The following is a 13237-nucleotide window of genomic DNA, read 5'->3' on the forward strand; positions in this document are numbered from 1 at the left end:
TTGGGTCTCTAAGCTGGATACATGGCCAGAGCTTAGCCAGTATGCATTGGAGGTGCTGGCTTGCCCTGCTGCCAGTGTATTATCGGAACGTGTCTTTAGTGCTGCAGGTGGTGTGGTAACAGACCGTCGCACGCGACTATCCTCCGATAATGTTGACCGGCTTACTTTTCTGAAAATGAACAAGGCCTGGATCTCACCTGAATTTGCCAGTCCTCTTCCAGAATAAATAATTGTCTGGCAACAGGATCCAGGTCTCCTGTTGTGTTCATGTTTCTATGACCTGAACTTTATTTCCTGGGCTACAGCAACGCCCGTTGTTGCTCAGAAGTGCTGTCCGCACAGACAAAACACTCGCTCATGTGTAAGTGGGGTTCGGTAACGTCAGCTGATCCCCTGCTGTGTGTATGGCAAAGTGTCCTGCTCCCTCCACAGTCAAACAACCTCAGATTTACACCTGGCTCCAAGTAGGCCTCGGCCTACTACCTGATTTTCCCTGGGCTCCGACACGCCAGTTGGTGGTCAGAAGTGCTGTCCGCACAGACAAAACACTCACTCATGTGTAAGTGGGGTTCGGTAACGTCAGCTGATCCCCTGCTGTGTGTACGGCAAACTTTCCTGCTGCCTACAAGTTCTGACTACCTCTGATTTAATATGTTCTCTGATTTGCCCTCTGTCTCCACTCTGTTTTGAGTATTTCCTCCGGCCTACAACACCGCCTGTTTCTGCTCTCAAGTGCCGTCTGCACAATCCACACTTGTTCCTGTGTTACCTGGGTCCTGTAACATCTGCTCATCTCCAGAGGTGAGCACGGCAATGTCTCCTGCTTTGTCTACATTCCCACTACTTGTAGTGGAAATGTGGACAGAGCAGGAGACATTGCCTGACTCACCCCTAGGGAGAAGCTGCTGTTACAGAACCCCAGTAACACAGGAACAAGTGTGGGTTGTGCAGACGGCATTTCAGAGCAGCAACTGGCGTGGTTGGAAGCCAGAGGAATTACTCGAAACAGAGTGAAGACAGAGGCCTAATTGGAGTACGTTGACAGTTAGTAGTAGTCTAGAAACAATCGCAAACTGCCACCAAGTAGGCCTCGGCCTACTACCTCATTTTCCCTGGGCTCCGACACCGCCAGTTGGTGCTCAGAAGTGCTGTCCGCACAGACAAAACACTCGCTCATGTGTAAGTGGGGTTCGGTAACGTCAGCTGATCCCCTGCTGTGTGTACGGCAAAGTGTCCTGCTCCCTCCACAGTCAAACAACCTCAGATTTACACCTGGCTCCAAGTAGGCCTCGGCCTACTACCTGATTTTCCCTGGGCTCCGACACCGCCAGTTGGTGCTCAGAAGTGCTGTCCGCACAGACAAAACACTCGCTCATGTTTAAGTGGGGTTCGGTAACGTCAGCTGATCCCCTGCTGTGTGGAGGGCAAACTGCTGATGCCTCCAAATTCAAACAATGTCTTATCTTAAACTGCCTCCAAGTTGGCCTCAGCCTACAAAATGACTATCCCTGGGCTCCAACATCGTCAGTTGTTGCTCGGAAGTGCTGTCCACACAGAAAAACACACTCGTTCATGTGAAAGTGGGGGTCAGTAACGTCAGCTGATCCCCTGCTGTGTGGAGGGCAAACTGCTGCCTCCAAATTGTAACTACTTCAGATTTAAACATTCTCTGATTTGGCCTCTGTCTCTAGTATTTCCCCTGACCTCCAACACCGCCAGTTCCTGCTCACAGTTGCCGTCCACGCATTCCACACGTGTTCCTGTGTTACTGGGGTTCTGTAACGTCAGCAGATCCCCCAATATGTGTCCGCCACTGTCTCCTGCGCTGTCCACCTTCCCACTGCAAGCGGTGGGAATGTGGACAGAGCAGAAGACAGTGGCAGACACTCATCAGGGGATCTGCTGACATTACAGAACCCCAGTAACACGTGTGGATTGGGCAGACGGCTGCTGTACGCATAAACTGGCGGTGTTGGTGGTCACGTGAAATCCTGGAAACAGAGTGGAGACAGATGCCTAATTGGAGCACATTGACAGTCTGTTGTAGCCTACAAACAATCAAAAACTGCCACCAAGTAGGCCTCGGCCTGCACCCTGGTTCCCCCTGGGCTCCAACAACGCTAGTTGGTGCTCGGAAGTGCTGTCCACACAGAAAAACACACTCGTTCATGTGAAAGTGGGGTTCGGTAACATCAGCTGATCCCCTGCTGTGTGGAGGGCAAAGTGCTGCTGCCTCCAAATTGTAACTACTTCAGATTTAAACATTCTCTGATTTGGCCTCTGTCTCCACTCTGTCTCTAGTATTTCCCCTGACCTCCCACACCGCCAGTTCCTGCTCACAGTTGCCGTCCACGCATTCCACACGTGTTCCTGTGTTACTGGGGTTCTGTAACGTCAGCAGATCCCCCAATATGTGTCCGCCACTGTCTCCTGCGCTGTCCACCTTCCCACTGCAAGCGGTGGGAATATGGACAGAGCAGGAGACAGTGGCAGACACTCATCAGGGGATCTGCTGACATTACAGAACCCCAGTAACCCAGGAACACGTGTGGATTGGGTAGACGGCTGCTGTACGCATAAACTGGCGGTGTTGGTGGTCACGTGAAATCCTGGAAACAGAGTGGAGACAGATGCCTAATTGGAGCACGTTGACAGTCTGTTGTAGCCTACAAACAATCTAAAACTGCAACCAAGTAGGCCTCGGCCTGCACCCTGGTTCTCCCTGGGCTCCAACAACGCTAGTTGGTGCTCGGAAGTGCTGTCCACACAGAAAAAAACACTCGTTCATGTGAAAGTGGGGTTCGGTAACGTCAGCTGATCCCCTGCTGTGTGGAGGGCAAACTGCTGCTGCCTCCAAATTCAAACAACGTCTTATCTTAAACTGCCTCCAAGTAGGCCTCAGCCTACAAAATGACTATCCCTGGGCTCCACCATCGTCAGTTGTTGCTCGGAAGTGCTGTCCACACAGAAAAAAAACACTTGTTCATGTGAAAGTGGGGGTCGGTAACGTCGGCTGATCCCCTGCTGTGTGGAGGGCAAAGTGTCCTCCTCCCTCCAAAGTCAAAATACCTCCGATTTACACCTGGCTCCTAGTAGGCCTCAGCCTGCACCATGATTGTCCCTGGGCTCCAACAACGCCAGTTGGTGCTCAGAAGTGCTGTCCACACAGAAAAAACACACTCGTTCATGTGAAAGTGGGGTTCGGTAATGTCCGCTGATCCCCTGCTGTGTGGAGGGCAAAGTGCTGCTGCCTCCAAATTGTAACTACTTCAGATTTAAACATTCTCTGATTTGGCCTCTGTCTCCACTCTGTCTCTAGTATTTCCCCTGAACTCCAACACCGCCAGTTCCTGCTCACAGTTGCCGTCCACGCATTCCACACTTGTTCCTGTGTTCCTGGTGTTCTGTAACGTGAGCTGATCCCCCAATGTGTGTCCGGCACTGTCTCCTGCTCTGTCCACCTTCCCACTGCAAGTGGTGGGAATGTGGACAGAGCAGGAGACATTGGCAGACAAACATCAGGGGATCTGCTGACTTTACAGAACACCAGTAACACAGGAACACGTGTGGATTGGGCAGCAGACGGCTACTGTACTCATAAACTGGCGGTGTTGGTGGTCACGTGAAATCCTGGAAACAGAGTGGAGACAGATGCCTAATTGGAGCACGTTGACAGTCTGTTGTAGCCTACAAACACTGTAAAACTACAACCAAGTAGGCCTCGGCCTACACCATGATTGTCCCTGGGCTCCAACAACGCCAGTTGGTGCTCAGCAGTGTCTTTGGCACGGGGACTCCCTGTTGCCCAGCCTGGTTCCAGCACGCCTGCTGTTTCCGGGTAGTGTCAAGGTCACTATGCCACCAATCCGTTGTCCTGTCGTCTTGCGGCCGGGTTAGCCGATTCTACGGTGCCTGCAGTTTAGGTGATTCCTATGTGGGCTGTGGGAACTGGCACTGAAGGCTGGATCCATAGTGCCAATGGGACATGGACCCCCCTGAAGGACTGTGGGTTTCGGTAACTGCGGCCGGCTTGCGGCCTGGCTACTTTGATTGAATGGGTACCTTCTGCTACCCATCCGGGTGCCAGCACTGTCTGCTGGTTCTTGCCACAGCCTTTGGCCTAGGTGCCTCCATCTCGGTATCCGAGGTCCAGCACCGTCAGCTGGTCCTTGGTAGTGCTTTCTAGCACAGGTACCTCCTGCCTAGTAACCGTGGTCCAGCACCGTCAGCTGTTCCTCGGTAGTGCCATTGGCTCTTGTAGCTTTTGCTACCCATCTGGGTTCCAGCACCGTCAGCTGGTTCTCGGCAGTGTCTTTGGCACGGGTACTCCCTGTTGCCCAGCCTGTTTTCAGCACGCCTGCTGTTTCCGGGTAGTGTCAAGGTCACTATGCCACCAATCCGTTGTCCTGTCGTCTTGCGGCCGGGTTAGCCGACTATACGGTGCCTGCAGTTTAGGTGACTCCTATGTGGGCTGCGGGAACTGGCACTGAAGGCTGGATCCGTAGTGCCATGGGACATGGACCCCCTGTAGGACTGTGGGTTTCGGTAACTGCGGCCGGCTTGCGGCCTGGCTACTTTGCTTTGAATGGGTACCTTCTGCTACCCACCCGGGTTCCAGCACTGTCTGCTGGTTCTCACCAGAGCCTTTGGCCTAGGTGCCTCCATCTCGGTATCCGAGGTCCAGCACCGTCAGCTGGTCCTTGGTAGTGCTTTCTAGCACAGGTACCTTCTGCTTAGTAACCGTGGTCCAGCACCGTCAGTTGGTCCTCGGTAGTGCCATTGGCTCTTGTTCCTTCTGCTACCCATCCGGGTTCCAGCACTGTCTGCTGGTTCTCGCCACAGCCTTTGGCCTAGGTGCCTCCATCTCGGTATCCGAGGTCCAGCACCATCAGCTGGTCCTTGGTAGTGCTTTTTAGCACAGGTACCTTCTGCTTAGTAACCGTGGTCAAGCACCATCAGATGGTCCTCGGTAGTGCCATTGGCTCTTGTTCCTTCTGCTACCCATCTGGGTGCCAGCACTGTCTGCTGGTTCTCGCCAGTTTCTCAGCCTTCTTGTACCTTCTGCTACATTTCCAAGATCAAGCTTTTTGAAATTGTCTTTGGTAATCCTTATTGATCTCCATGACGACGACCCTGATGACGACGACCCTGAAGACCACACCAAAGAAGACCAGAAATATGACCCTAAATAATAAGACCAAGAGGACAAAGAACATGAAGACAACCACCAAGATACAGAACAAAAGACAGAAGAACAAGAAGCAGAAGAAGCAAAAGCAGAAGAACAGAAACCAGAAGAACATTAAGCATAAGACTAAAAATCAGCATAGAAGAAATCAAAATTATAAGCAGAAGAAGACTAAGCAGTAAATGGGGGTGAGTCCGTTCCTCCTCGTGGTGCCCCTGGAAAATACCTGCTGCTGCAGGCCAAACTGAAAGCGGACAAATCCTGTTGTAAATCTTTAGTGACAGGCAGAACATAAGGTGAAATCTTATAACTTTTATAGATAAGTACTACAGGAATGCCTGTCACCATAAGAAAATGAAGACAAAGAAGAATAGGAAGAAGATGAAAAAATAGCATATTAAAATTAATAATAGCTGAATAAGAAGAATATGAAGAATGGAAAAAAAAATTAATGGGAAGAAGATGAAGAAGAAGAAGATGAATAAGGTGAAGAAAAAGTTGATGAAAAAAATGCTACTGCTGCGGATCATGAAGGAGAAAGTGTGGGAGAAGTACAAAAGAAGGTGAAGAGCATGGAAGTTGTGAAACATACATATCTGACAAAATATAAAAAAGGTTAACATAGTCAATATCTTTTTAACTTTGAACGTATTGAAAAAAAAATTGGAATTAATGCTATGCCATGTGATTTGAATAAACCACTATGCTTTTAATGTCTCCTCCACCTCCCACAATACATTCTACATGATTCTTATTTGTTTTCAATTATGTAGAATTAGCCAACAAGGAAATAAAGGGCTTTTTTAAATTCCGATACCGGAAGTCCCATTGACTTGAATGGGACTTCCGGTATCGGAATCGGCGATACCCGATATTTTTTTCGTATCGGGCGATACCATCCGATACGATATTTTTGGGTATCAAACGGTATCGCTCAACACTAGTCCTTATGCATTTTGGAGCTGGTGGTCTTTTCAATAAGGTGGGACACTACTAGTGTCACCATCATGGCATGCAATATACTGCTGGGATTTTTGCTCTCAATGAGGATATCGAGCCAGGTTGACTAGTCCAAAAAAGTGCCACATAGTAAGGAGGCTGTTCATAATGTTCCTGTCCAAGTGCCACAGATTACAAACATTGCCAATGGACCGGGTCCTGCAAATCAATGAACACTACACCAGCTTTACTAGCACATCATCTTCAGTGTACTGTACCTAATTAAAAACATTGGGAAAGTAGGAAAATTCCAGCATCAGAGTCTTCAATAAAAACATTCTTTATTAGAAAAATAAAGTTGCGATTCCAATCCCGGCAATAACTAGCAAAGGCGTTACACACTGGTGTCATTTGCCACTGCCAATGAGAATGACTAAAAACACTACTCTGAAATGTGTTTGCTAGTTATAGCCTGATGCTGGAATTCTGATGCTGGAATTTTCCTCTTCTATTTGGCTTCTTTGCAGCACAAGTTTCCTCTTCATTTCTATATGACTTGACCTTTTTCTTTTCAGTTTTTAATAACATTGCGAGATTCATTTATTTACAAAGTTTCTTAGATACGTGTAGAAGTATTAATAGCTGCTAATGTATAATTTTTTTGTGCACTGTCCGGCTACAAAACAAAGAATTACATCATAGTTTTGTGACCTGAACACGTTTTACTTTTTGGTGTAGACTAAATTCTCTACCAACTCATCACATGCTTCAGTATAGTTTCTCTACTGCCTCACTAGACAGGCTTGCAGTAACTCAATGGATGCAATAAGGGGTGGTGGTTTACGCTAAATGAGCAAACGTCCGACCGACTCCCAAGAGTAAGAAACTATTACTTTTGTTTCATAGGCGAACAATTACATATGATGACTAACCTAAAAGTCATGTCACAACAGACCCAGAAATAGTAGTCACAGGGACCTTGCTACGCATCTAATGGACCAGAAATACAAAGCAAAAAAACAAAAAGGCGCCTTAGTATATTAACCCCTTCATGACCGGAGCCTTTTACATTTTTTCGTTTTCGTTCCCCTTCTTTCCAGAGCCATAACTTTTTTATTTTTCTGTCAATATGGCCATGTGAGGGCTTTTTTTTGCAGGACGAGTTGTACTTCTGAATGACCCCATTAGGTTTACCATGTCGTGTACTCGAAAATGGGAAAAAAATTCCTAGTGTGGTAAAATTGCAAAAAAAGTGCAATTCCACACTTGTTTTTTGTTTGGCTTTTTTTTTGCTAGGTTCACTAAATGCCAAAACTTACCTGTCAATATGTATCTTCAGGTCATTACAAGTTCATAGACACCAAATATATCTAGGTTCTCTTATCTAAGTGTGAAAAAAATTCCAAAGTTTAATTAAAAAAAAAAAAAAAAAAAAATTGTGCCATTGTGCCATTTTCCGAGACCCGTAGCGTCTCCATTTGTCATGATCTTGGGTCGGGCGAGGGCTTATCTTTTGCATGCCGAGCTGAAGTTTTAAATGACACCAATATTGTGAGATACGTTCTTTTAATCGCCCATTATTGCATTTTAATGCAATGTTGCAGCAACCAAAAAAACGTAATTCTGGCGATTTTTTTTTCTCTTCGCCATTTAGCGATCAGGTTAATTTTTTTATCGACAGATCGGGTGATTCTGAATGCGGCAATACCAAATATGTGTAGGTTTGATTTTTTTTATTGTTTTATTTTGATTGGGGCGAAGGGGGGTTGATTTAAGCATTTTTTTAAAATTTTAAGACACTTTTTTTTACGTTTGGCATGCTTCAATAGTATAGATCACCACTATGTAGCTAAATTACAGCATTACTATGAGTGCCGATCACAGGGTGGCGCTCATAGCAATCTGCCATCAACAACCATAGAGGTCTTGAGGAGATCTCAGGTTGTTATGGCAACACACGAATGACCCCCGATCACGTGACGGGGGTCGTCGGTACGCATATTTCCAGCCGTGCGCCAGAAGCCTAATTAAATGCCCACTGTCAGCGTTTGACAGCAGGATTTAACTAGTTAATAAGCCGGAGCCCACCTCAAAGCAGGAGATACTGCCAGCTAACATACTATTCTGTCAGCTGGCAGTAAGGGGTTAAAACTAGGTAAAGCCACACACTATAAATGCTTAATAAACAGTACTGGCAACATGTATAGTGTACACTCCCATAGCAACAATGATTGAATCACTTAAGTGATAAGAAGCTACTGTATTTTGCGTTTTACAGTAGGGGAAGTTCTAAATGAAGCTTTTTTCCAATTTCTTAAGGTGTCATGTAACTGAATCCCACATTAAATCACAGTATTAAACCTACAGGTTTATCACCATTTATATGCAACTGTGAAAGAAATAAACAATACAAAAGGGAAAAGAATAACAGCAGTAGAGTTACATTTAGTTGATAAAGGGGTGAAACTGTATTTAGCAGTATTATAAGCACAAAGCCACTTTTGCTGCCGGTATCCAGCCCTCCTGAGCTTTATGGGAGGGTTAGCAAATGGTCTGTATTAGGCAGAATATTTTTTATTGTCTGTAAAGGGAGACAGAGGAGATTTGAAATGCCACAGCTTTGCCAGTCATCCATTCACAAACAGCATCCTTTAAAAGGGCCAAACGGGGTCATCCTGGAAATATGAGCCTATGACCAGGACTATAAAGCTGGGTGAAACAAAGAGAAGTGTTCACATGAGGGGGCTGCCTAAGGGCTGATGTGAGCCATGATTCCCTTCTCGTTTCCTCAGTAAAACAAACAATAACTTTATTTTATAATTGTTTTGCATATTTATGTGAGGTTTTATTTTTAACTTTTTATATATTTATTGTAAGGACTGTATATTTTTAGATTAAAGCTTAAAATCTTTAATAAGTTTGACTCTTACATACTCTAACAGAATCTGCAGCCCTTCAGGTAATGTGTGGCCTTTGATTGTCTGACAGTAACACATTTTGGGAACTCATCTCCCTGTGTGTTTGATGAGTGGTGGCAGCGAGATAAGAAATCAGGGTAGCTGAATGTGTTGGGGTGTGATTTATGCTCACATTATAGCCTAAAACAGAGGTCGAGAGCTGGATTGAGTGAGAGAAAATAAATTAACCCTTGCAGGTGCACTCCACGTCGAGTGTTGAGAACTGTGTATGTGACAGCAACTCCAAAAATGGGGAAACAGGGATAGACTCTACTGCAAGTTTTATCTGGAGAAAATTTTTAGTGTTGCTTAACCAAAAAATATATTTTAACTCTAAAGTTATATGATATATAAAGTGCTGCATATGACTGCAGTGTAATCTGTATTCAAGATTAGGTATTATTATTATTATTATTATTTATTGTTATAGCGCCATTTATTCCATGGCGCTTTACATGTAAGGAGAGGTATACATAATAAATACAAGTACAATAATCTTAAACAATTCAAGTCATAACTGGTACAGGATGAGAGAGGACCCTGCCCGCGAGGGCTCACAATCTTCAAGGGATGGGTGATAATACAATAGGCGAGGGTAGAGCTGGTCGTGCAGCGGTTTGGTCGATCGGTGGTTACTGCAGGTTGTAGGCTTGGCGGAAGAGGTGGGTCTTCAGGCTCTTTTTGAAGGTTTCGATGGTAGGTGAGAGTCTGATATGTTGTGGTAGCCTTAAGATGCCTGGCCTATGTGACATTTATGCGAGTGCATTGAATCACTGCGAATAAATGCATCTTGTCACATTTATAGCTGCATACTCACACCATTTGTGAAGGTCAAATAGTTTACTTTCAGACTTTATTATGCCCCTTAATGTTTTTTTAATGCTCATCTATTAGACCTCTAGTAAGTACAGCATCAAGGTATATTGAAGATGGTGGCACATGCACTTTTCTTTCAGCCATTCTATGAGATGAATATTCTTGTTAAATGTACCTGTAAGTTGTTGAAGAATGGCTTCATTGTGTGACAGCATTTAGACATTAAGAAAAGTCAGAATGTCACGAATCAAAGGACCCACAAAGGTTGTGTCACAGTTATCAAAAATGTTATTTATCATGGTGGCCCATTGGTGAGCTCCAATCCCCGTTGTTATAGTGGTCATCTGGGTACTGCTGTATGTAGATTGGCTCAACTTCTATGCTTGTAAGGCCTCTTTCACACATCAGGTTTTCGCCGTCAGGCGCGATCCGGCGCTTTTGACAAAAACCGGATCCGGCGAAATGCAATGCTGGATCCGGTTCCCCCCCATTGACTTGCATTTGCGCCGGATCGTGCCGGATGGCCATGCGTTTCATCCAGTTTTCGCCGGATCCGGCAATGTGTCGCGATCCGGCGTCTGGAAAAAACGGCTACTGTAACGTTTTTTGTCTCCGGCGAAAAAGCCGGACACGCCGGATCCGGCGCGTCCGGCTTTTTCACACAATGAAAGCCTATGAGCGCCGCAATGCGCCTGATCCGGCGAAAGCCGGATCCGGTGGCCGGATCCGTTTTTTTTGGTCTGAGCATGCTCAGTAGCTCTGCCCACAAGACATATATAAAAGCAAGACAGTGGGACCCACAGGCACACCCAACATGCCACCCAAGAAAGCAACCAAGCGCAGGAGAAGGCAGGAGACCACTGCAGCACCATCAGCACCACCACCACCCCAAATGGAGCAGCAAATGGAACATGCTGAGGAGGGGAGGCCAGCAGCAGATGAGAGACGGTAATTATCAAATCCCCCATTCCTCCAAACTAGGGCTATTGAATATCAAGATATTCATTGGCCCTTTGTTTCTCTTTATTCAACAGCCGCCCAATAGATGCAGCAGCAGCAGCAGCAATGGCAGCAGCTGGAACACCACCCACAGGCATGGAGTGTGGCCACCAGGAAGACAGCACATCATCTTCTGGGAGCCCTCCCTCGCATCGTCAGCATTTGACGGTAAGTTTTTATTTCCAAAATCCATCATCTCTGTAAATATATGTCTATTCATTGCCTTTTATTTCAAAACAGGATTCACAAGATGAAGAGGAGCTCCCAGAAGAAGAAGGAAGGGGTGGACAGACACTTGGAGTGGGCTCACAATTGGTAAGTTTTTTGCATCAAACGCAGAAACACAACATCACACTACACACAACACATAGAAAACAATGTTCTGCAGACCACACACAGCAAACAAATGCCTACATCCAAAGACATAACATTTTTTGTTTTCTTCTCTAGTCTTCCCAATCTGGTGCTCGGCCAAGAGGTCCTCGCAGTGCCTCCCAGGGTCGTCGGCGACAGCAACGCGGCGGTCACCAGCGTGTAAGTATAAATATTTTTGCTTTGTTTTTTTGCACTTTTTATTTCATTTCTTTTGTGGAGGCTAATTATGTTATTTTTGTCTTTTTCTTTAACAGCCTTCACAGCGTGCTGCCAACTCTGACGGTGAGGATGGAGGACTCGATGTGGACCACCTCATCGATCTCGTCAGAGAAAGGGAGCCGCTCTGGAATATGGCTGACCGCCGCCATGCTGACCTTATCGTTACCCGACGACTCTGGGAGGAAATCTGTTCGCTCCTTGTGGGCCGCTGGGAGGACCTCGATGCTCGGGCCCAGATTAAAGAGCGTAAGTATATACAGTACCGGTTGCTTGATGTAAACCAGTGTTTCCCGAACTCCAGTCCTCGTGGTCCCCACGGATCATGTGTTCAGGATTTCTACTTACTATGGAAATCCTGAAAACATGACCCCTGGGGACCATGAGGACTGGAGTTTGGGAAACACTGATGTTGTATACTAACCACTCCTTTCTCGTTTCAGGGAACAGAATTGTGAATCGGTGGCGGTCTGTGAGGGATCGTTTCAAGAAGGAGTTCAATAAAGAGATGTGGGCCCCGAGTGGATCTGGAGGACGCAGGAGCAAGTACAAGTAGGCACAAGCCCTGTCGTTCCTCCGGGAAACAATGGTCACTAGAAGGTAAATATTACACCCCACATGTGAAAAAAAATGTTAGATGTAACTTTTTTTTTTTTCAGCCAGGGCCATACCATGTCAGTGTTTTAATTGTTTTTTTTTCTCTTTATTCCACAGCATGGTGAGCAGCACTCGGGAGCCTGCACGATTGGACCCTTCTGAGGCGATCCCTGAGGAGACCGGCACCGAGGGACACTTCGACCGCCCCGGTACATCTGCACCTTCCCAGCCTTCCCACACATTCGACCCATCTGTCCCATCCACCAGCACAGGAGCATCGTGGCCGCCTACATTGCATGAAGCTGCTGGTGAGGAGATCGCTTTCCCTTTACCCCACCCTTCTGCCCCTGCCACCTCTAGTACACCTGCGGGTACTGGGCGGCAGCGGCAGAGGGGTCAGGAAAAGAGTTATGCGCCAGAGTTCTTGCATCTGAATGCATCTTTCCAGAACTGTCTAAAAGTCTTGTCAGAGCAAATCTCCGCAGGCTTTCAGCAGATCAACTCCAGCATTCTGGAGGTGAAGACACTTCTGCAAACCATGCATTCAGAAGCAAGATCTTCGCCAAACCACACCTTTTTCAGGTCTGCTGTGGAACGCATGGCAACACTATCTCCTACCCAGCAGATGCATGTAATGCATTCGTGCCACGGTGCTCTACAGCAGGTTACCTCCCAACCTCCACCTCCCACCACTGTAGTTCCTCCACCTGCACCCCCTCCAGCCACTTTCCATCCTCCCCCTGCTATTACATCTGCACCCCCTCCAGCCACTTTCCATCCTCCCCCTCCTATTACATCTGCACCCCCTCCAGCCACTTTCCATCCTCCCCCTCCTATTACATACCAGCAACCTCACCAGTACCAGCAACCTCCCCAGTACCAGCAACCTCCCCAGTACCAGACATCTCCCCACTTCCAGCAACCTGCCCCGTACCAAACTCCTTCCCCGTACCAAACTCCTTCCCCGTACAACTTTCCATCAACATCATCTGCTCCTACAGTCCCTGCCCAACCCTCCACTCCACCGCCCACCACCTCTTCTGCCTCCCACATGTCCACCCATTCTGTAGCTTTTTCAACACCATCACCTCTAACTGTTCCTTCCCCACCACGATCCCAGTCCTCTCTCCACACTCCCATTGTCGAAGTG

At 46.8% G+C, this 13237-nt stretch overlaps 1 protein-coding gene across 1 annotated transcript in view; it reads right to left on the minus strand.

The window, feature by feature from the left end:
• Positions 1-8488: 8488 nt before the first annotated feature.
• LOC141084023 (protein unc-13 homolog B-like) overlaps positions 8489-13237 on the minus strand; it is a 261975-nt gene continuing 257226 nt past the window's right edge. The window contains exon 8 of the mRNA XM_073568402.1: positions 8489-9857. Within this exon, the coding sequence (XP_073424503.1) occupies positions 9855-9857 (3 nt within the window). The 3' untranslated portion in view covers positions 8489-9854. The remainder of the gene's footprint in view (positions 9858-13237) is intronic.

Source organism: Dendrobates tinctorius, unplaced genomic scaffold, assembly GCF_039654945.1.
Source record: "Dendrobates tinctorius isolate UK_male_01 unplaced genomic scaffold, ASM3965494v1 ptg000022l, whole genome shotgun sequence".
Taxonomy (NCBI): Eukaryota; Metazoa; Chordata; class Amphibia; order Anura; family Dendrobatidae; genus Dendrobates; species Dendrobates tinctorius.